The 26,991-nt window shown below is 42.4% G+C and overlaps 1 protein-coding gene across 1 annotated transcript in view; it reads right to left on the reverse strand.

The window, feature by feature from the left end:
• The window catches only part of LOC143285444 (chloride channel protein C-like), a 43,131-nt gene that overhangs the window by 6,536 nt on the left and 9,604 nt on the right, over nt 1-26,991 (reverse strand). The window contains exons 8-17 of the mRNA XM_076592719.1: nt 26,717-26,809; nt 26,088-26,331; nt 24,486-24,680; nt 22,661-22,749; nt 21,224-21,354; nt 19,099-19,270; nt 18,225-18,402; nt 17,622-17,788; nt 14,335-14,511; nt 13,316-13,424 (exon numbers count right to left, since the gene is read on the reverse strand). Of these exons, the coding sequence (XP_076448834.1) occupies nt 13,316-13,424; nt 14,335-14,511; nt 17,622-17,788; nt 18,225-18,402; nt 19,099-19,270; nt 21,224-21,354; nt 22,661-22,749; nt 24,486-24,680; nt 26,088-26,331; nt 26,717-26,809 (1,555 nt within the window). The remainder of the gene's footprint in view (nt 1-13,315; nt 13,425-14,334; nt 14,512-17,621; nt 17,789-18,224; nt 18,403-19,098; nt 19,271-21,223; nt 21,355-22,660; nt 22,750-24,485; nt 24,681-26,087; nt 26,332-26,716; nt 26,810-26,991) is intronic.

Genomic DNA, 26,991 nt, shown 5'->3' on the forward strand with positions numbered 1-26,991 from the left:
GCGAAATAGCTGTACTGCAACGTACTCTACTACAAACACTACAGAGGTTGGAAAGACGCACTATAGAACTCTCTAGCCAGCAAAAAGACAACAACGATGTAGTGTTGGATATTCTATCTCTTCTCGATGTAGACGAAGAAGACAACATTGTAGAACAGATACAAGAAGACGTAGCAGAAGAGTCCAAATCTTTGTTGGAACAGATACAAAATAGCGTTTGTGTATACAACACTGCATGCTATATTCTACCAATTGCACTTGCAGTTGGTTCTATATTGTACAAAACATGGAAAGCTACAAAGAAAAATGGTGTTTGGAACATACCCGGAGAAGATCGACAATTTGTCCATCTCCCAAAGAAGACATCTGGAGATATTGCCAAAGAAACAATCCCAACAAAGTCTAGAAACCCTTTCGAAATGGAATAGGATAGCATAGAGTCTATTTGTGTGCAATTCGTGGATGTAGTATGTTTTGTATTTGTATATTGTATATATTGTATATATAGGACAATGCCAATAGTATTCGATCCACCTTGTTCTCCAAGATTCGACTTCGAAGAGTTTTCGAAAGCAAAAAAAGAGTATACAGACAGTATACAATTCTCTCCAGCCAATATGGATAGAAAGGTAGTAGAACTAGCAAAAACACATACAGATCCTGTTCCTCGTATATTGGGAGAATGCCCTCGAAAGAAAAAAGAGAAACTTCTCGCTGTTGCCTATTGTGGCGAACCATATCTCTGCTACCAGTGTGGCCGTATATTCTAGTTTTCTTCGATAGATGCTACTATATAGAATAGTCTATCTTTCTTTTTTTTGTGGATTTGTCTTCTCTACACAACATTGGTTGTTTCCAGCATTTCTCTGCCACCATACCGTTCTATCTCTTTTTCGAGAAAATAGCCGTGTACTGGCATTTCTATGTCTGTAGATGGAATACCATTGTTGTCTGTTGGAAAAATGCTTGCGGGAAAAGGTAGATTACTTTTGAGGTAGATCTGATTTTTTTTTTTTTTTGCGCTCTTGTAAACGCAACGCAACGCAAAGCAACACCACCACACCACACCACACCACACCACACCATATACACCACACTACACCACACCACACCATATACACCACACCACACCACACCATACACACCACACCACACCATATACACCACACCACACCATACACACCACACCACACCACACTACACCACACCACACCATATACACCACACCACACCACACTACACCACACTACACCACACCACACCATATACACCACACCACACCATATACACCACACTACACCACACCACACCATATACACCACACCACACTACACCACACCACACCATATACACCACACCACACCACACCACACCACACTACACCACACTACACCACACCATATACACCACACCACACCATATACACCACACTACACCACACCACACCATACACACCACACCACACCACACCACACTACACCACACCACACCATATACACCACACCACACCACACCACACCATACACACCACACTACACCACACCACACTACACCACACCACACCATATACACCACACCACACCATATACACCACACCACACCATATACACCACACCACACCATACACACTACACCACACCACACCATATACACCACACTACACTACACCATATACACCACACTACACCACACCACACCATATACACCACACCACACCATATACACCACACCACACCATACACACTACACCACACCACACCATATACACCACACCACACCACACCACACCATACACACCACACTACACCACACCACACTACACCACACCACACCATATACACCACACCACACCATACACACTACACCACACCACACCATATACACCACACTACACTACACCACACCATACACACCACACTACACCATATACACCACACTACACCACACCACACCATATACACCACACCATATACACCACACTACACCACACCACACTACACCACACCACACCATATACACCACACACACCACACCACACCATACACACCACACTACACCACACCACACTACACCACACCACACCATATACACCACACCACACCATACACACTACACCACACCACACCATATACACCACACTACACTACACCACACCATACACACCACACTACACCACACTACACCATATACACCACACTACACCACACCACACCATATACACCACACCATATACACCACACTACACTACACCACACCATACACACCACACTACACCACACCACACCATATACACTACACCATATACACCACACTACACCACACCACACCATATACACCACACTACACCACACCACACTACACCACACCACACCATATACACCACACACACCACACCATACCGCATCACATCACACACACCATATACACCACACACACGCACACACACACACACACACACGGGGACCGTTTCGCTCTCCATACACCTTTTTAAGCCCAAAAAAAGCGATTGCAGGGTGTGGTTTTTTTATGCTTGAGGGCCTTAACACAAGCTAATACGCCCAAAAAAGTTGTATATAGAACCCCCATCTCTTATACTACTCAGCATGACTCTGAATGAAAGGCAGTCATTACAGCATGACTGAATGAAAGGTAGTCACTACAGTATGACTCTGAATGAAAGGCAGTCATTGCAGCATGACTGAATGAAAGGCAGTCATTACAGCATGACTCTGAATGAAAGGCAGTCACTACAGCATGACTGAATGAAAGGCAGTCATTACAGCATGACTGAATGAAAGGCAGTCATTACAGTATGACTGTGAATGAAAGGCAGTCACTACAGCATGACTGAATGAAAGGCAGTCATTACAGCATGACTGTGAATGAAAGGCAGTCACTACAGTATGACTGAATGAAAGGCAGTCACTACAGCATGACTGAATGAAAGGCAGTCATTACAGCATGACTCTGAATGAAAGGCTGTCATTACAGCATGATTCTGAATAAAAGGCAGTCATTACAGCATGACTGTGAATGAAAGGCAGTCATTACAGCATGACTGAATGAAAGGCAGTCATTAAAGTATGACTGTGAATGAAAAGCAGTCATTACAGCATGACTGAATGAAAGGCAGTCATTACAGCATGACTCTGAATGAAAGGCAGTCACTACAGCATGACTCTGAATGAAAGGCAGTCCCTACAGCATGACTGAATGAAAGGCAGTCATTACAGCACGACTGAATGAGCGGCAGTCATTACAGCATGACTGAATGAAAGGCAGTCATTACAGCATGACTCTGAATGAAAGGCAGTCATTACAGCATGACTCTGAAAGAAAGGCTGTCATTACAGCATGATTCTGAATGAAAGGCAGTCATTACAGCATGACTGAATGAATGGCAGTCATTACAGCATGACTCTGAATGAAAGGCAGTCACTACAGCATGACTGAATGAAAGGCAGTCATTACAGCATGACTCTGAATGAAAGGCAGTCATTACAGCATGACTCTGAATGAAAGGCAGTCATTACAGCATGACTGAATGAAAGGTAGTCATTACAGCATGACTCTAAATGAAAGGCAGTCACTACAACATGACTCTGAATGAACGACAGTCACTACAGCATGACTCTGAATGAAAGGCAGTCACTACAGCATGACTGAATGAAAGGCAGTCATTACAGCATGACTGAATGAAAGGCAGTCATTACAGCATGACTGTGAATGAAAGGCAGTCACTACAGTATGACTGTGAATGAAAGGCAGTCATTGCAGCATGACTGAATGAAAGGCTGTCATTACAGCATGATTCTGAATGAAAGGCAGTCACTACAGCATGACTGAATGAAAGGCAGTCACTACAGTATGACTCTGAATGAAAGGCAGTCACTACAGCATGACTGAATGAAAGGCAGTCATTACAGCATGACTCTGAATGAAAGGCAGTCACTACAGTATGATTGAATGAAAGGCAGTCATTAAAGTATGACTTTGAATGAAAAGCAGTCATTACAGCATGACTGAATGAAAGGCAGTCATTACAGCATGACTCTGAATGAAAGGCAGTCACTACAGCATGACTGAATGAAAGGCAGTCATTACAGCATGACTGAATGAAAGGCAGTCATTACAGTATGACTGTGAATGAAAGGCAGTCACTACAGCATGACTGAATGAAAGGCAGTCATTACAGCATGACTGTGAATGAAAGGCAGTCATTACAGTATGACTGAATGAAAGGCAGTCACTACAGCATGACTGAATGAAAGGCAGTCATTACAGCATGACTCTGAATGAAAGGCAGTCCCTACAGCATGACTGAATGAAAGACAGTCATTACAGCATGACTCTAAATGAAAGGCAGTCACTACAGCATGACTCTGAATGAACGACAGTCACTACAGCATGACTCTGAATGAAAGACAGTCATTACAGCATGACTCTAAATGAAAGGCAGTCACTACAGCATGACTCTGAATGAACGACAGTCACTACAGCATGACTCTGAATGAAAGGCAGTCACTACAGCATGACTCTGAATGAAAGGCAGTCCCTACAGCATGACTGAATGAAAGGCAGTCATTACAGCATGACTGAATGAGCGGCAGTCATTACAGCATGACTGAATGAAAGGCAGTCATTACAGCATGACTCTGAATGAAAGGCAGTCATTACAGCATGACTCTGAAAGAAAGGCTGTCATTACAGCATGATTCTGAATGAAAGGCAGTCATTACAGCATGACTGAATGAATGGCAGTCATTACAGCATGACTCTGAATGAAAGGCAGTCACTACAGCATGACTGAATGAAAGGCAGTCATTACAGCATGACTCTGAATGAAAGGCAGTCATTACAGCATGACTCTGAATGAAAGGCAGTCATTACAGCATGACTGAATGAAAGGTAGTCATTACAGCATGACTCTAAATGAAAGGCAGTCACTACAACATGACTCTGAATGAACGACAGTCACTACAGCATGACTCTGAATGAAAGGCAGTCACTACAGCATGACTGAATGAAAGGCAGTCATTACAGCATGACTGAATGAAAGGCAGTCATTACAGCATGACTGTGAATGAAAGGCAGTCACTACAGTATGACTGTGAATGAAAGGCAGTCATTGCAGCATGACTGAATGAAAGGCTGTCATTACAGCATGATTCTGAATGAAAGGCAGTCACTACAGCATGACTGAATGAAAGGCAGTCATTACAGCATGACTGAATGAAAGGCAGTCATTACAGCATGACTGTGAATGAAAGGCAGTCACTACAGTATGACTGTGAATGAAAGGCAGTCATTACAGCATGACTGAATGAAAGGCAGTCATTACAGTATGACTGTGAATGAAAGGCAGTCATTACAGCATGACTGAATGAAAGGCAGTCACTACAGTATGACTCTGAATGAAAGGCAGTCACTACAGCATGACTGAATGAAAGGCAGTCATTACAGCATGACTCTGAATGAAAGGCAGTCACTACAGTATGACTCCGAATGAAAGACAGTCATTACAGCATGACTGTGAATGAAAGGCAGTCATTACAGCATGACTGAATGAAAGGCAGTCATTAAAGTATGACTGTGAATGAAAAGCAGTCATTACAGCATGACTGAATGAAAGGCAGTCATTACAGCATGACTGAATGAAAGGGAGTCATTACGGCATGACCGAAAGAAAGGCAGTCACTACAGCATGACTCTGAATGAAAGGCAGTCATTACAGCATGACTCTAAATGAAAGGCAGTCACTACAGCATGACTGAATGAAAGGCAGTCCCTACAGCATGACTGAATGAAAGACAGTCATTACAGCATGACTCTAAATGAAAGGCAGTCACTACAACATGACTCTGAATGAACGACAGTCACTACAGCATGACTCTGAATGAAAGGCAGTCATTACAGCATGACTCTAAATGAAAGGCAGTCACTACAACATGACTCTGAATGAACGACAGTCACTACAGCATGACTCTGAATGAAAGGCAGTCATTACAGCATGACTCTAAATGAAAGGCAGTCCCTACAGCATGACTGAATGAAAGGCAGTAATTACGGCATGACTGAATGAAGGGCAGTCATTACAGCATGACTGAATGAAAGGCAGTCATTACAGCATGACTCTGAATGAAAGGCAGTCATTAACGCATGACTCTGAAAGAAAGGCAGTCCCTACAGCATGACTGAATGAAAGGCAGTCATTACAGCATGACTGAATGAATGGCAGTCATTACAGCATGACTCTGAATGAAAGGCAGTCACTACAGCATGACTGAATGAAAGGCAGTCATTACAGCATGACTCTGAATGAAAGGCAGTCATTACAGCATGACTCTGAATGAAAGGCAGTCATTACAGCATGACTGAATGAAAGGCAGTCACTACAGTATGACTCTGAATGAAAGGCAGTCATTACAGCATGACTGAATGAATGGCAGTCATTACAGCATGACTCTGAATGAAAGGCAGTCACTACAGCATGACTGAATGAAAGGCAGTCATTAAAGCATGACTGAATGAAAGGCAGTCATTACAGCATGACTGTGAATGAAAGGCAGTCACTACAGTATGACTGTGAATGAAAGGCAGTCATTACAGCATGACTGAATGAAAGGCAGTCATTACAGTATGACTGTGAATGAAAGGCAGTCATTACAGCATGACTGAATGAAAGGCAGTCAATACAGTATAACTCTGAATGAAAGGCAGTCACTACAGCATGACTGAATGAAAGGCAGTCATTACAGCATGACTCTGAATGAAAGGCAGTCACTACAGTATGACTCCGAATGAAAGGCAGTCATTACAGCATGACTGTGAATGAAAGGCAGTCATTACAGCATGACTGAATGAAAGGCAGTCATTAAAGTATGACTGTGAATGAAAAGCAGTCATTACAGCATGACTGAATGAAAGGCAGTCATTACAGCATGACTCTGAATGAAAGGCAGTCACTACAGCATGACTGAATGAAAGGCAGTCATTACAGCATGACTGAATGAAAGGCAGTCATTACAGTATGACTGTGAATGAAAGGCAGTCACTACAGCATGACTGAATGAAAGGCAGTCATTACAGCATGACTGTGAATGAAAGGCAGTCATTGCAGCATGACTGAATGAAAGGCTGTCATTACAGCATGATTCTGAATGAAAGGCAGTCACTACAGCATGACTGAATGAAAGGCAGTCATTACAGCATGACTGAATGAAAGGCAGTCATTACAGCATGACTGTGAATGAAAGGCAGTCACTACAGTATGACTGTGAATGAAAGGCAGTCATTACAGCATGACTGAATGAAAGGCAGTCATTACAGTATGACTGTGAATGAAAGGCAGTCATTACAGCATGACTGAATGAAAGGCAGTCACTACAGTATGACTCTGAATGAAAGGCAGTCACTACAGCATGACTGAATGAAAGGCAGTCATTACAGCATGACTCTGAATGAAAGGCAGTCACTACAGTATGACTGAATGAAAGGCAGTCATTAATGTATGACTGTGAATGAAAAGCAGTCATTACAGCATGACTGAATGAAAGGCAGTCATTACAGCATGACTCTGAATGAAAGGCAGTCACTACAGCATGACTGAATGAAAGGCAGTCATTACAGCATGACTGAATGAAAGGCAGTCATTACAGTATGACTGTGAATGAAAGGCAGTCACTACAGCATGACTGAATGAAAGGCAGTCACTACAGCATGACTGTGAATGAAAGGCAGTCACTACAGTATGACTGAATGAAAGGCAGTCACTACAGCATGACTGAATGAAAGGCAGTCATTACAGCATGACTCTGAATGAAAGGCAGTCCCTACAGCATGACTGAATGAAAGACAGTCATTACAGCATGACTCTAAATGAAAGGCAGTCACTACAGCATGACTCTGAATGAACGACAGTCACTACAGCATGACTCTGAATGAAAGACAGTCATTACAGCATGACTCTAAATGAAAGGCAGTCACTACAGCATGACTCTGAATTAACGACAGTCACTACAGCATGACTCTGAATGAAAGGCAGTCACTACAGCATGACTCTGAATGAAAGGCAGTCCCTACAGCATGACTGAATGAAAGGCAGTCATTACAGCATGACTGAATGAGCGGCAGTCATTACAGCATGACTGAATGAAAGGCAGTCATTACAGCATGACTCTGAATGAAAGGCAGTCATTACAGCATGACTCTGAAAGAAAGGCTGTCATTACAGCATGATTGTGAATGAAAGGCAGTCATTACAGCATGACTGAATGAATGGCAGTCATTACAGCATGACTCTGAATGAAAGGCAGTCACTACAGCATGACTGAATGAAAGGCAGTCATTACAGCATGACTCTGAATGAAAGGCAGTCATTACAGCATGACTCTGAATGAAAGGCAGTCATTACAGCATGACTGAATGAAAGGTAGTCATTACAGCATGACTCTAAATGAAAGGCAGTCACTACAACATGACTCTGAATGAACGACAGTCACTACAGCATGACTCTGAATGAAAGGCAGTCACTACAGCATGACTGAATGAAAGGCAGTCATTACAGCATGACTGAATGAAAGGCAGTCATTACAGCATGACTGTGAATGAAAGGCAGTCACTACAGTATGACTGTGAATGAAAGGCAGTCATTGCAGCATGACTGAATGAAAGGCTGTCATTACAGCATGATTCTGAATGAAAGGCAGTCACTACAGCATGACTGAATGAAAGGCAGTCATTACAGCATGACTGAATGAAAGGCAGTCATTACAGCATGACTGTGAATGAAAGGCAGTCACTACAGTATGACTGTGAATGAAAGGCAGTCATTACAGCATGACTGAATGAAAGGCAGTCATTACAGTATGACTGTGAATGAAAGGCAGTCATTACAGCATGACTGAATGAAAGGCAGTCACTACAGTATGACTCTGAATGAAAGGCAGTCACTACAGCATGACTGAATGAAAGGCAGTCATTACAGCATGACTCTGAATGAAAGGCAGTCACTACAGTATGACTCCGAATGAAAGACAGTCATTACAGCATGACTGTGAATGAAAGGCAGTCATTACAGCATGACTGAATGAAAGGCAGTCATTAAAGTATGACTGTGAATGAAAAGCAGTCATTACAGCATGACTGAATGAAAGGCAGTCATTACAGCATGACTCTGAATGAAAGGCAGTCACTACAGCATGACTGAATGAAAGGCAGTCATTACAGCATGACTGTGAATGAAAGGCAGTCACTACAGTATGACTGAATGAAAGGCAGTCACTACAGCATGACTGAATGAAAGGCAGTCATTACAGCATGACTCTGAATGAAAGGCAGTCACTACAGCATGACTCTGAATGAAAGGCAGTCATTACAGCATGACTGAATGAAAGGCAGTCATTACAGCATGACTGTGAATGAAAGGCAGTCACTACAGTATGACTGTGAATGAAAGGAAGTCATTGCAGCATGACTGAATGAAAGGCTGTCATTACAGCATGATTCTGAATGAAAGGCAGTCACTACAGCATGACTGAATGAAAGGCAGTCATTACAGCATGACTGAATGAAAGGCAGTCATTACAGCATGACTGTGAATGAAAGGCAGTCACTACAGTATGACTGTGAATGAAAGGCAGTCATTACAGCATGACTGAATGAAAGGCAGTCATTACAGTATGACTGTGAATGAAAGGCAGTCATTACAGCATGACTGAATGAAAGGCAGTCACTACAGTATGACTCTGAATGAAAGGCAGTCACTACAGCATGACTGAATGAAAGGCAGTCAGTACAGCAGGACTCTGAATGAAAGGCAGTCACTACAGTATGACTCCGAATGAAAGACAGTCATTACAGCATGACTGTGAATGAAAGGCAGTCATTACAGCATGACTGAATGAAAGGCAGTCATTAAAGTATGACTGTGAATGAAAAGCAGTCATTACAGCATGACTGAATGAAAGGCAGTCATTACAGCATGACTCTGAATGAAAGGCAGTCACTACAGCATGACTGAATGAAAGGCAGTCATTACAGCATGACTGAATGAAAGGCAGTCATTACAGTATGACTGTGAATGAAAGGCAGTCACTACAGCATGACTGAATGAAAGGCAGTCATTACAGCATGACTGTGAATGAAAGGCAGTCACTACAGTATGACTGAATGAAAGGCAGTCACTACAGCATGACTGAATGAAAGGCAGTCATTACAGCATGACTCTGAATGAAAGGCAGTCACTACAGCATGACTGAATGAAAGGCAGTCATTACAGTATGACTCTGAATGAAAGGCAGTCATTACAGCATGACTGTGAATGAAAGGCAGTCACTACAGTATGACTGAATGAAAGGCAGTCATTACAGCATGACTGAATGAAAGGCAGTCATTACAGTATGACTCTGAATGAAAGGCAGTCATTACAGCATGACTGAATGAAAGGCAGTCACTACAGCATGACTGAATGAAAGGCAGTCATTACAGCATGACTGAATGAAAGGCAGTCATTACAGTATGACTGTGAATGAAAGGCAGTCATTACAGCATGACTGTGAATGAAAGGCAGTCATTACAGCATGAATGACTGAATGAAATGCAGTCACTACAGTATGACTCTGAATGAAAGGCAGTCACTACAGCATGACTGAATGAACAGCAGTCATTACAGCATGACTGAATGAAAGGCAGTCATTACAGCATGACTGAATGAACAGCAGTCATTACAGCATGACTGAATGAAAGGCAGTCATTACAGCATGACTGAATAAAAGGCAGTCATTACAGCATGACTGAATGAAAGGCAGTCACTACAGTATGACTGAATGAACAGCAGTCATTACTTTTTGTGTAGTTTTCTCAAGGTTGTGATGGACTGTGCCAAATGCTGTCAGTGGTTGTTTTGGGGTTTGTTCTTTTTTTCCTTCTTATACTGAACAAAAGTAATACAATCCCATGAAGGAAGAAGTCCAAAACACAGACTGGTGACTGACATCTTGACCTGTAAGCTCTGTCTTATCTCAGTGATGTGACAGCCCTTCACTGACATCTTGACCTGTAAGCTCTGTCTTATCTCAGTGATGTGACAGCCCTTCACTGACATCTTGAACTGTAAGCTCTGTCTTATCTCAGTGATGTGACAGCCCTTCACTGACATCTTGACCTGTAAGCTCAGTCTTATCTCAGTGATGTGACAGCCCTTCACTGACATCTTGACCTGTAAGCTCTGTCTTATCTCAGTGATGTGACAGCCCTTCACTGACATCTTGACCTGTAAGCTCAGTCTTATCTCAGTGATGTGACAGCCCTTCACTGACATCTTGACCTGTAAGCTCTGTCTTATCTCAGTGATGTGACAGCCCTTCACTGACATCTTGACCTGTAAGCTCTGTCTCATCTCAGTGATGCGACAGCCCTTCACTGACATCTTGACCTGTAAGCTCGGTCTCATCTCAGTGATGCGACAGCCCTTCACTGACATCTTGACCTGTAAGCTCGGTCTTATCTCAGTGATGTGACAGCCCTTCACTGACATCTTGACCTGTAAGCTCGGTCTTATCTCAGTGATGTGACAGCCCTTCAATGAAGAGCATACTCAGCAGCAGCAGCAGTCAAGGGGTTAAAATAACAAAAAGAGACTAACACCCATGTCTCACTATATACACATAAAGCTTAAATCAAATTCAAAATATCTAAAATGATGTAAAAAGATCACTTCACCCGCATGTACTTCAGTCTGTGTAAAAGCTAAATCAATTTGAAAAAAATGATTTCTTTCAGGAAATGAAAAATATTGTCCTGGGGAACTTCCTGGAACAGGATTTTCATGGAGCTAGCTATAAAAGGTTCGTGCCTGTTATTATGCAGATCCCCACAGTCAGTCAGAAGATATTTCAAGAAAATTCCTTCCAATAACCCATGTTAGAGAAAGGAAGATAGACATTTGGGAAATATCCATTATTTATTTAACCCTTTCGATGGTTCAGACGCCAATCGGCGACTTCCTAGTTGAATGCTTCAGACGCCAATTGGCGAATTGTATGCTCAACAACTCAGGTGCCGACCAGTGACTTGTACAATAGAGTTACCAACCTCGCTTGTTCTTTTTTTTGTGAAACCACACAAGTTTTAGAGTTATGCATGTGTGTGAATGACTGGTGCGAAAGCGCTTTGATTTGTCTCTGCACAAGATCCAGTGCTATATAAATACCATTATCATTACTATTATTATAAGTTCGAAATGTTCACTACATGTTTCCAGAACGTCTATTCTACGTTTGAGTTGCAAGCTGACGCACATTGTCGAATATTTCCGAATTTATTTAGCAGATTTCTCCAGTCGAAGCATGGCCAGCACTTCATGAAACAAATGAAAGGGTGTTTACAACACCATGGTGGCATTGCAAATGATTTTAGACGATAATTCGCATGCTGGAGTGCCGATTGCTGACAACGACAGTGGAGAAGAATTCACCAGACTGGTCGAGAATGACTGACAAGTGACACAAAGACATTTAATAATGTACAAAGACATTTGTGAAAGGAGCCATGAAACCTTCCAGTTTTGCAACATACAGTGTGTGTGGTGTTCGTGTTTCCAAATATGATGTTGGGTGAGTGACGAGCCTATGGATGCACAATTAATTTCCAAATGGATGAATAAAGATTATTGTATTGTATTGATGAAAGGGGTATGAATACAGAAAACATAAAAAGTCAAATGAGCAAATCTGTTACTACTATGCACCAAGTTTTACTGAGTATTGATGTGTTCATGCTTCTCTCTCCATCTCTCAGTATCTATCAGAGGCCTGACAATTAAAACATTTTTGCCTTGCCTTTGCCTCTCAGTATCTATCAGTCTCTTTCTTTCTCCAACCTATCTTTTGTTCTTTCCTCTTTTACTTTTGCTTTCTCTCCCCCACTCCACTTAATTATTTATACATGGCTTTGTATTGTACATAAATGCTCATGAATACAAGTATGTTCTGTGTATGCTTATGCAGTTTCATACATTTTGCAGTCACAAATAATTTCTTTCATTTAAAAAAAATTCTCATCTTTCTTTCAGTTTTTGCCCAGAGGGACCAATGTAAAAAAAAAAAAAAAAAAATTAAAAAAAAAAAAAAAAAATTTAAGCAACAAAAAAAAAAAGCACATTGTGCATATTCATTTGACCTCTTAAAATAAAACTTTATTTCATAAATTATATACATATTATATATCTATATGTGTGTATATGTGTGTGTGTCTGAGTCTCTGTGTGTGTGTGTGTGTGTGTGTGTGTTGAAAAAAAAAAAAAAAGAGTGCTGACCTCTTCATACTCCACCCAGCTGATTTCCCGCTGCTGTGGTGTCAACCTAATATGGTGCCTCCCCTCCGTGAAAAGGTCCTCCTTCATCAGCAACACCAGTAGTTCCAGTCTGCAGTGGGGGGACAAATCCAATACAAACATACAGATTATTTATCGCAATTGATCACTCACCTGTTAAAAAGAAAAAAGTTAGCATCAGCAATCAGTTATATAAACATCAACACAAACAATCCGTTGTTCTTTTCTTGTTCTTTTTTCTTTCTTTTTCTAACTCTTTCGCTGCCAAGTTCTGTGTGAAAAACACTACCCAACGCCAAATACTTTAAGGGTCAATGTTCCCAGTCACACAATTTGATTCATTTCAAAACAACACAGTGGACTTGTTCACTTCAAACTCAGTCATGGGGAAAGGTTAGCCAATTTCCTACTGCACTGGAAAGCTGACTGCACCTGTCCAGCTCTGTTATGCTGTGGAAAACAACCCTTTTAACATGAACTTTTGATGCTGACTTCTTCTTCTTCTTCTTCTGCGTTCGTGGGCTGCAACTCCCACGTTAACTCATATGCATATGAGTGGGCTTTTACGTGTATGACCGTTTTTACCCCACCATGTAGGCAGCCATACTCCGTTTTCGGGGGTGTGCATGCTGGGTATGTTCTTGTTTCCATAACCCACCGAACGCTGACATGGATTACAGGATCTTTAACGTGCGTATTTGATCTTCTGCTTGCGTATACACACGAAGGGGGTTCAGGCACTAGCAGGTCTGCACATATGTTGACCTGGGAGATCGTAAAAACTAAACTCACTATTAGTGAGGAAATGTTTAGTTGTCTTAAGTTGCCAAAAGCAGTTTAAGAGTTAAAGTTAACATTTTTCTTCTTTTGTGCATGGGCTGCTACTCCCAGGTTCACTCATATGTACTCGAGTGAGTTTTTAAATGTATGACTGTTTTTACCTCCCGCCATATAGGCAGCCATACTCCATTTTCAGGGATAAAGTGAATACTATGAATCACCTGGTGATGGAGCCGACAAACACCCTGTGACCAGAGTCGGCCTTCCTGACGACAGGGAAGCCGCCATGAGCAGTGTGAAGCAGGAGCTGAGCCAGGTGAGGCACGCTCTCTATCTCCCTGACCGTGTCCACCGGGGACGTCATCACCTCCTTCACTGTGTGCAGCTCCAGCTTTACGCTGACAACACAGCAATGATTTATCATAATATCACTGTTGACACTGACAACACAGCAATGATTTATCATAATATCACTGTTGACACTGACAACACAGCAATGATTTATCATAATATCACTGTTGACGCTGACAACACAGCAATGATTTATCATTATATCACTGTTGACACTGACATCACAGCAATGATTTATCATAATATCACTGTTGACACTGACATCACAGCAATGATTTACCATGTCACAGTTGACACTGACAACACAGCAATGATTTATCATAATGTCACTGTTGACGCTGACATCACGGCAATTATTTACCATGTCACTGCTGACACTGACATCACAGCAATGATTTACCATGTCACTGTTGACACTGACATCACGGCAATGATTTATCATAATATAACTGTGTGCAGCTCCAGCTTTACACTGACACCACAGCAATGATTTATCATAATATCACTGTTGACACTGACAACACAGCAATGATTTATAATATCAATGTTGACGCTGACAACACAGCAATGATTTATCATTATATCACTGTTGACGCTGACATCGTGGCAATAGTTTACCAAGTCACTGTTGACACTGACATCACGGCAATGATTTATCATAATATCACTGTGTGAAGCTCCAACTTGACACTGACAACACAGCAATGGTTTATCATAATATCACTGTTGACACGGACATCACAGCAATGATTTATCATAACATCACTGTGTGAAGCTCCAGCTTGACACTGACAACATAGCAATGATTTATCATAACATCACTGTGTGAAGCTCCAGCTTGACACTGACAACATAGCAATGATTTATCATAATATCACTGTTGATGCTGACATCACAGCAATGATCTACCCTGTCACGGCAATGATTTACAATGTCACTGTTGACACTGACATCACAGCAATGATTTATCATAACATGACACAGAGCAGTGCCCCAGCTGAACAGGCAGCCAAGCAACAGAACATCTGCTGCAGTCCTGCCCGCTCCACCAAGCGCTCCGAGAGAAAACCTGGCCTGACCCAATCCCAGCAGCCCGGAAGCTCTATGGAGGACTGGAGGACCTGCAACGTACTGCCGCCTTTGTTGAGGAGACAAGGGAATCCATCTGATAAATGACGAATGAGACGACGACGATGACTGTGTGAAGCTCCAACTTGACGAAAACAACACAGCAATGATTTATCATAATATCACTGTTGACGCTGACATCACGGCAATGATTTACCATGTCACTGTTGACACTGACATCACAGCAATGATTTACCATGTCACTGTTAACACTGACATCACAGCAATGATTTATCATAACATCACTGTGAGAAGCTCCAACTTGACACTGACAACACAGCAATAATTTATCATAATACCACTGTTGACACTGACATCACGGCAATGATTTATCATAGCATCACTGTGAGAAGCTCCAACTTGACGCTAACACAGCAATGATTTATCATAATTTCACTGCTGACACTGACATCATGGCAATGATTTACCATGTCACGGCAATGATTTACCATGTCACTGCTGACACTGACATCACAGCAATGATTTATCGAAACAATAATAATGATACCAGTACAACTTTTGACAACAAGAATAAATAACTAAAAATGTAATTATACAGCATCCAACAAACGCAGTGCAGCACCGACATACAGACAGACAGAAAAACACTTTTTGTCCAACAAACGCAGTGCAGCACAGACATACAGACAGACAGAAAAACACTTTTTGTCCAACAAACGCAGTGCAGCACAGACATACAGACAGACAGAAAAACACTTTTTGTCCAACAAACGCAGTGCAGCACAGACATACAGACAGAAAAACACTTTTTGTCCAACAAACGCAGTGCAGCACCGACATACAGACAGACAGAAAAACACTTTTTGTCCAACAAACGCAGTGCAGCACCGACATACAGACAGAAAAACACTTTTTGTCCAACAAACACAGTGCAGCACCGACATACAGACAGGCAGAAAAACACTTTTTGTCCAACAAACGCAGTGCAGCACCGACATACAGACAGAAAAACACTTTTTGTCCAACAAACACAGTGCAGCACCGACATACAGACAGACAGAAAAACACTTTTTGTCCAACAAACACAGTGCAGCACCGACATACAGACAGGCAGAAAAACACTTTTTGTCCAACAAACGTAGTGCAGCACAGACATACAGACAGACAGAAAAACACTTTTTGTCCAACAAACACAGTGCAGCACAGACATACAGACAGACAGAAAAACACTTTTTGTCCAACAAACGCAGTGCAGCACAGACATACAGACAGACAGAAAAACACTTTTTGTCCAACAAACACAGTGCAGCACAGACATACAGACAGACAGAAAAACACTTTTTGTCCAACAAACGCAGTGCAGCACCGACATACAGACAGAAAAACACTTTTTGTCCAACAAACGCAGTGCAGCACAGACATACAGAAAAACACTTTTTGTCCAACAAACGTAGTTCAACACAGACATACAGACAGACAGAAAAACACTTTTTGTCCAACAAACGCAGTGCAGCACAAACAGACAAACACATACTTTTTGCTCATGACGGTGAAAACAAATACCCATGATGGAGGACACACACACTCATGATGGTGAAGAAAACGGGCGCCATAGCCGAATGGTTAAAGCGTTGGACTTTCGATCTGAGGGTCCCGGGTTTGAATCACGGTGACGGCGCCTGGTGGGTGAAGGGTGGAGATTTTTACGATCTCCCAGGTCAACATATGTGCAGACCTGCTAGTGCCTGAACCCCCTTCGTGTGTATACGCAAGCATAAGATCAAATACGCACGTTAAAGATCCTGTAATCCATGTCAGCGTTCGGTGGGTTATGGAAACAAGAACATACCCAGCATGCACACCCCCGAAAGCGGAGTATGGCTGCCTATATGGCGGGGTAAAAACGGTCATACACGTAAAAAGCCCACTCGCGTATATACGAGTGAACATGGGAATTGAAGCCCACGAACGCAGAAGAAGAAGAAGAAGATGAAGAAAACAGACATAGCTAACAAATGCACTGCACTGCAGCATAGACACACACAGAGGCAGGCAGACAGCCACACACTTTTTGCCCAAGATGGTGACCCTGGGCTCGGGCTCCAGGAAGGGGATGCACTTCATCTCCAGGTGTGCGTGGAAGATGGGGTGGGTGAAGAAGTCACCCACCCACTTGGACACCATCACTGACACCATCACCGGCAGCAGCACCTGCACGTCATTGGTCAGCTCCATCTGCCCACAAGCCAATTAGAGACAGATGTTATATATCACTGTTGCTTTTTTTTTCTTCTCATATATCACTGTTGCTTTACCCTTGGACTCCCAGAACTGTTTATAATTTGTGCATTTAATCACAAGAATTAAAACAAAAGCTAAAAATTATGTAAGACTGAATGTTTTATTGAGGAAAATGAATGGAGACTATAATTATATGTTCAATGTTGAAAGGATGAGATTACTCACAATCACTGGAAGATAACCAAGACATACATAGATGAAATTGTCTGAAAGGAAAACATTAATAATTCAAATTTCTGTATATAGTAGGTGGAAATGGTACTGAACAATTTTAAATGTATTGGACATAAACAATAACCAACCATGTTGTTATACACATAAACACTAACCCCCCACCACTACCGCACCCTCCCCCAAAACAAGAACTGACCATGATGACCGTCACTGTCAGGGTGAGACGCGTGACTCCGCCCATAAAGGAGGCTGCACCAATCAGAGCGAAGGCGCCGGGGTCCATCCACTTCCAGTAAGAGTCCTCCTCCAGATGAATACCGAACAGCGACACCATTCCCAGACCAACGATGCGCCCGTACAGGCTGCCAATCAAACTGTGAACACACCCACACACTGTTTCAGACACCTTGCCCAGACCAATGATACGCCCGTACAGACTGCCAATCAAACTGTGCACACACCCACACACTGTTTCAGACACCACGCCCAGACCAATAATGCACCCATACAGGCTGCCAATCAAACTGTGAACACACCCACACACACACTGGTTCAGATACATACACCATGCCCAGACATATGATGGGCCCGTAGAGGCTACCAATCAAACTGTGCACACACCCACACACTGTTTCAGACACTATGCCCAGACCAATGATGTACTCATAACATGCTGCCAATCAAACTGCACGCACCCACACACACACTGTTTCAGACACCATGGCCAGACCAATGATGCACTCATAACAGGCATACATACACAAGCACACATAAACATTCTAAAGCACACACACTCGCCCAAACATTCTCACGCACACAAACACACACATACACACACACAACCTTCCCTCTCCCTCCACTTTTACCTTCTTTGCCCTGCGTAATATCACCCTGGGTGGAAAGACATAAAACTGAATACTACTATAACACACACACACAAACACCCTTCCATCTCCCTCCTCTCTTACCCTTTTTTTCCACCTTGGGTGTAAAGACTTATAAAATTGAATACTACTACTACTACCACAACTACTACACACACATACACATACACACAAACCCCGACTCACAGCATGGGCACCAGAATACCACTGGCCACAGATGTTCCACAGGCCCAGCAGACAAACAGGAAGTAGAAGACCAGGCCCACCACCAGGGAAGGGTAGCCAAACATCTGGTGGGTGTTGCGCGTGAACAGCTGTTTGACCGCGTGCTCCGTCGTGCCAAACAGGAGGGTGGCCACTGCAACACGGGCTTCCGTTTCAGTTTCAGTTGCTGAAGGAGGAATCACTGCATTTGGACAAATCCATACATGCTACACCACATCTTCTAGTGCTAGGCAGATGCCTGACCAGCAGTGTAACTCAAAACGCTTGGTCAGACCATGAGTGCATGTGTATGTATATTTGTGTACCTATCAGATTTCTTCTACAGAATTTTGCCAGAGGACTTCTTCTTCTTCTTCTTCTGCGTTCGTGGGCTGCAACTCCCACGTTCACTCATATGCATACGAGTGGGCTGTTACATGTATGACCGTTTTTTCCCCCGCCATGTAGGCAGCCATATTCCGTTTTCGGGGGTGCCAGAGGACAATACTCTTGTTGTCATGGGTTCTTTTTCAGTGCGCCAAGTGAGTGCTGCACACAGTATTTCAGTTTATCGTCTCATCCGAATGCTAAGATACTCATATTTGATTTCCATTCAAACTTGGGAGAAAGGGCGAGACCGGGATTTGAACCCAGAACCTCACGGACTGGCAGATAAGCATCTTAACCATTCTGTCACCTTTCCCCCTGAAACTGAAAGGGACTTCCAGTACAGACACTTGCCACTGTATGGAGCGGTGGCAAGGTGGTAACGCATCCGTCTAGGATCAAGAGCATCTGGGGTGCACAGGATTAAATTCCATGCTTGCAACTCCACTAGATCTTGAGTGCCAGTATAGACAAGCAAGCCATTCAGATGAGATGACAACTGATGTCCCTTGTGCAGTATACACATAAAAGAACCCACGGCAACAAAAGAGTTGTCCCAGGCAAAATGCTGTAGAAAAATCCACATATTATAGGAAAACAAATACACTTGCTGATGGAAAAGAAAAAAAAGTGGTGTTGCACTGCTGCAACACAGTCTCACCAGGGACAGCAATCCAAATTTCACAGGGAGACAGAGACATCTGTTGTGAAAAAAAGTAATACAGCACAATACACTGTCCTCTCCTTTGTCATACAGTTATTGCAATGAATAAAATGATAAATACATAATAAATAAATATATAAATATTCCTTGAACTCTCATACAAAAATGGCTGCAACATCCCGGAAGATACAATTCACCACAACAAAGTACTGTCCAGAACACCAAATCTGATCAATACAACAAACATTTCCAAGCAAATCTGCCTTTCTGAAGCAAACAGACAAGGACAACAGTAAAATTATAAATGTATTTATGCAGCACTGAATCTTGAGTGGAATGAAATCAAAGCTCTTTCAAACCGGACATTTACACGCATATGCAAATCTGAATCTGGATGATGAAAGACAAAAGACAAGACTAATAAATACACTTTAGACAGAAAACTAGAAAAAAAACAACTAAACACAGAAAGAGGAAGGGAAGGGAAGAAGTATCTTAGGTTAAAGGGTTTAAGGTCCCATTGCCTTTTATGAGTCACCGGGGCAATGAATCCATGTCCAATGTGTCTAGAGCTCAGCATTGGAAAGCAGGGGCCCAATCCTCTTCTTCCGCCATTTTAAACTTTCCTTACAGAAATCAGGTACCCATTCACACCTGGGTGGAGTGAGGAAAATCATACTAAAGTGCCTTCCTCAAGGACAAAATACCATGCCGAAACAAAGCCCCGAACTCTGATCACTGGATCAGAAGTCCAATGCCTAACTGATTCTGCCACAGTGTCTCCAAGAGGACTTTACAACAGGTACATAGTCGCTAGGTCTCCTCTGGTGTGTGGCCTCCTGACAACCTAACATCGATGGTTCCCTATGGACTGCCGGCACTGGGACTGCGACAGACGAACCCAGGTGTGACTGTATATTGGGGCTCGGAATTAACGGCGAGGGAGTAATGCCACTGAAACAGTGTAGATAATGGGGCAGCAAAAAATAAATAAATAAATAAATAGATAAACAGAAAGTAGTTGCTGAAGGCACTGTGGCTGGCTGGCTGACTCACGCTCGTTGTAGGTGCTGTTGGTGAACCATGTGGTGTTGTGTTGCCACACGGTGCCAACAGTACACGTGTAGTCCTTCGTCAGGTCATAACTGACCTGGTACGCATTGGTGGAGTCATTCAGACAGTTCTTGCTGCCAACAAAATGTCTTGCATTGTAATACATGATGACTGATGTGTGTGTGTGGTGGTGATCAGGGAAGTGTGTGCTTGTTATTCATTCGTTTGTTTTCATTTCACTTTGTTATTTGTTGACAATTTGAAAGAGCCAAAAGAAAAAGTTCATGTTTGAAGCAGACACCGGAGTCTGCACTAGTGGGTCACGGTTAAGTATGTGTAATTAAATAAAGTTTTTTGGACTGTATCGTATTGTGTTGTATTGTATTGTATTATACTGTATTGAATGGTATGGTATGGTGTGGTATGGAATGCCTGGTATGGTATGGAATGGTATGGTATGGTATGGTATGATCTGGTCTGCACAGTATGATATGGTATGGTATGGTGTGGTGTGGTGTGGTGTGGTGTGGTGTGGTATGGTATGGTATGATATGGTATGGTATGGTGTGGTGTGGTGTGGTGTGGTGTGGTGTGGTATGGTATGGTATGGTATATTGTGTTGTGTTGCAATGTGGAGTGATGGCCTAGAGGTAATGCGTCCGCCTAGGAAGCGAGAGAATCTGAGTGCACTGGTTCGAATCATAGCTCAGACACTGATATTTTCTCCCCCTCCACTAGACCTTGAGTGGTGGTCTGGACGCTAGTCATTCGGATGAGATGATAAACCGAGGTCCCATGTGCAGCATGCACTTAGCGCACGTAAAAGAACCCACAGCAACAAAAGGGTTGTTCCTGGCAACAAAAGGGTCGTTCCTGGCAAAATTCTGTAGAAAAATCCGCTTCAATAGGAAAAACAAATAAACAACTGCACGCAGGAAAAAATACAAAAAAAATAAAAAGGGTGGTACTGTAGTGTAGCGACGCGCTCTCCCTGGGGAGAGCAGCCCGAATTTCACACAGAGAAATCTGTTGTGATAAAAAGAAATGCAAATACAAATGTATTACATTTCGTTACAACAGAATTAGCGCAGCTCTTCCCAGGGGGAAAGTGCATCACCACAGTGCAACACCACCCTTCTGTTTTCTGTCAGCACATTATTTGTTTTATGTCATTATGATACTGCTTTACCCTGCACACCCACACACACTCTCACATGCAAACACACACACACACACACACACACACACACACACACACACACTCACTTGCGTCTTATAAACCTTAATGTTTCATGACAAATAAAATTTATTCTATCCTAAATTTCATTTTATCCTAAATTTCATTTATATTAATCACATGTATACACACATGCATGTACACACACACACACACACACACACACACACACACACACTAAATCACAAACCCAATTTGCTTACCTAATACTTGTTGCACCACTTTCCAAACAGGTGTATTCAGAACAGGAAAATGCTGCAGGTAAGAACAAACTGAGAGTGGAGACGATAACCTGAAAATTCAAACCAGTAAGTTAACATCATATTTAAAAGCAGAATTTAACAAAAAATACAGTGAATGCTGAGCAAAACAGAAAGAATGCAGTATTTGGCTTAACAGCATATGTCAACACAACATAGCATGCGTGTGTTCTATTACATATGCTGTACATCAACAGTGCACCAAGGAGTAGAAGAAAAGGGAAAATATAAAAACAGACAACAGAGATGAAATAACTTTTTTTGTAAATGGACAGACAGGCAGAGAAATAATGGTCACAAAAAGAGACAGACAGACCCTAATAGGAAGGGACAGACAGACACAGACAGAACTGTGAATGCAGACAAAAAGAGACAAGACATACAACAAAAGACAGACAGACAGACCCCAACAAAAGAGAACAGACAACAGGAGACAGACAGACAGACTACATGAGACAGACAACAGAAGACAGACAACTGAAGACAGATATCAACAGAAGACAAACATCAACAGACTGGGACAAACAGACAACAGAAGGCAAACAACAGAAAACAGACAACAGAAGGCAGACAGAAACAGACTTGAACAGACAACAGAAGACAGACATCAACAGACTGGGACAAAGGAACAGACAACAGAGGACAGACATCAACAGACTGGGACAAAGAAACAGACAACAGAGGACAGACATCAACAGACTGGGACAGACAGACAACAGAAGACAGACATCAACAGACTGGGACAAAGAAACAGACAACAGAGGACAGACACCAACAGACTGGGACAGACAGACAACAGAAGACAGCCATCAACAGACTGGGACAAAGAAACAGACAACAGAGGACACGACATCAACAGACTGGGACAAAGAAACAGACAACAGAGGACAGACATCAACAGACTGGGACAAAGAAACAGACAACAGAGGACAGACATCAACAGACTGGGACAAAGAAACAGACAACAGAGGACAGACATCAACAGACTGGGACAAAGAAACAGACAACAGAGGACAGACATCAACAGACTGGGACAGACAGACAACAGACATCAACAGACTGGGACAAAGAAACAGACAACAGACATCAACAGACTGGGACAGACAGACAACAGACAACAGACTGGGACAAACAGACAACAGAAGACAGACATCAACAGACTGGGACAAAGAAACAGACAACAGAAGACAGACATCAACAGTCTGGGACAGACAGAAAACAGACAACAGACTAGGACAAACAGACAACAGAAGACAGAAATCAACAGACTGGGACAAAGAAACACACAACAGAGGACAGACATCAACAGACCAGGACAGACAGACATCAACAGACTGGGACAAAGAAACAGACAACAGAAGACAGACATCAACAGTCTGGGACAGACAGAAAACAGACATTAACAGACTGGGACAAAAAAACAGACAACAGAGGACAGACATCAACAGACTGGGACAAAGAAACAGACAACAGAAGACAGATAACAGAGGACAGGCATCAACAGACTAGGGCATACAGACAACAGAAAACAGACAAGACAGACATCAAACAGATAGGGACAGACAAACACAAACGCACCAACAGACAGACAGACTAGACAAGACAGACAGCAGAAGACAGACATCAGACTGGGGCAAACAGACACACACAAATGCACCAACCGACAGACAAAAATGACAAGACAGTATCAAAAAGTGTCACCACCCAACCCCCCTGCCCCTTCCTTCACCCCACCCCCACACACACCACACCTGCCACAAACACACACCATGAGCACGGCAGGCTCTGCCATGCGGAAGACGTTCTGCTTCCACTTGGCCTCCATGCGGGCCAGACAGCGTCGCCGAACCCTGGCCACCTTGAGGTTGATGATGGTGAACAGGGCCCCCAGGCCCCCACCCAGCACCCCGATGATCACCGTGGGGATGAACATCAGGATGTTCACGTCCACCCCTTGGTCAATCTGTGGGACATGTGATGATAATAATAATAATAATAATAATAATAATATTTTAATAGTAGCAATAGTAATAAAATGAAAACATTAATACAAATAATATTGATATATTGATGGTGATGATAACAATATTACTACTACTACTACTACTAACAATACTACTACTACTACTACAACCACCATCAAATTATTTTAAAAAAGAACAAAAAATATATAGCACTATATAATGCAAATTCCCCATGTAGAGGGATCTAAGAACCTATTGCATACACATTAGTCATACTGTGGCATACAAAAGCATATGAAGACATACAAAAACAATGACAAATACTTTCCCCAAAAATAATTTTCCATGGCAAATTCAGTTGATTTCCCATTACTGGGTAGAATTTTGCTGCTCCCGGAACAACACTAAACCAGAATGGAGCCTCAAACCCTGATCACTGGTGAACACTGGATCACAAGTCCAACACTTAAGTGACTCTGTCACTACGCCTCCTAAACTGCGAGTGGTGTATACCAAATTCACGTTGAAGTGGATGTATTTCTCCATCTTGAACTGGCCAAAGTTGCCGTCGAAGGTGATCGCATATTCCCCATATAGTATTATACAACACAACACAACACCATACAATACAATACATGTATAATAATACAATACCAACACAACGCAATAATACTGAAGCACAAACTGCCCACTGTATCTCCCAAACTCACATTGAACAGAATGCATCTCTCCGTCTTGAACTGGCCAAAGTTGCTGGTGTAGGTGATCACCTATTCCTATACAGTATATTACAACACAATGCCATACAACAGAATACAATTACAACTATACAATACATTACCAGCACAACACTACACAATAATACTGAAGTGACAAACTGTCACCCACGGAGTCTCCCAAACTCACATTAAACAGGATGCATTTCTCTGTCTTAACTGGCCAAAGTTGGCAGTGTAGGTGATCACATATTCCCACACATAGTGTTATATAAGACAACACAACACAACACCATTCAACAGAATACAATTAAACCTATACAATGTATTACCAAACACAACACTACACGACAATATTGAAGAAACAAACTGCCCACAGAGTCTTCCAAACTCACATTAAACAGAATGTATCTCTCCATCTGGAACTGGCAAAAGTTGGCAGTGTAGTGACCACATAATCCCATACAGTATTATACAACACAACGCAACACAACACCATACAACAGAATACAATTACAACTATACAATGCAATACCAACACAACACTACACAATAAAACTGAAGCAACAAACTGTCACCCACGGAGACGCCGAATTTATCTCTCCGTCTTGAACTGGTCAAAGTTGCTGGTGTAGGTGAACACAATGATACTGAAACAACAAACTGCCCATGGAGTCTACCAAAACTCACATTAAACAGAATGTATCTCTCCGTCTTGAACTGGCCAAAGTTGCCGGTGTAGGTGAAGCCCTCAAAAGCGGAGTTGAAGAGGTCGGTGGTGAAGGTGGACACCATGCAGCAGAAAAAGATCTGCCAGGACAGCGTGGTCGTCCAGAACGACGACACCTCTTCCATTGAGAACAGCAGACCGCCAACAGGCGCCCCGAAGGCTGAGGCCACCCCAGCAGCCGCCCCCGCTGACACAAAATTACGTCTGGAACCCCACCCACCCACACACACACATGGTGAGACACTAGTCATTCAATGGATATAAAATAATATATATAGTATACATAGATATATATATATATAGAGAGAGAGAGATATATACACACATATATGGTCTTTCAGATTAAACAATAAACTGAGGTCCCAAGTACAACATGGCACTGGGGCACAAAAAAGAACACAAGGCAAAAAGAGGAAATTTCTAGCACAAAATTTCCGGAAGGTGGGGATACTATTTACACACAAAAAAAACCAGTGAGGGGGCAGATCTTCACTGAAGAGCATACTCATCAGCAGTAGCCAGGGGGTTAAGACAAATAAATCAGCACACACAAAAAAAAATCCTGAACACAGAGAAAAATCACACTGACCTGTCCTCAGAGTTTCTGAATCGCTCAAAGAATGGGAGCCTGAACTGGAGTGTCTCCGACCTTGCCTGGCTCACCCCTGCCCCCACCAGAGCTCTGAGGTCACACACACACACAATATGTATATATATATATATATATATATATATACACACACACATATATATACATACACATATACATATATATATATATAAACCTCTAATAACACTTCCAGTTAACAGACGTTAAACTGAAGATCTCTCACACACAAACACACACACACACACACAAATACA

Source organism: Babylonia areolata, chromosome 9 (assembly GCF_041734735.1).
Source record: "Babylonia areolata isolate BAREFJ2019XMU chromosome 9, ASM4173473v1, whole genome shotgun sequence".
NCBI classification, from domain to species: domain Eukaryota; kingdom Metazoa; phylum Mollusca; class Gastropoda; order Neogastropoda; family Buccinidae; genus Babylonia; species Babylonia areolata.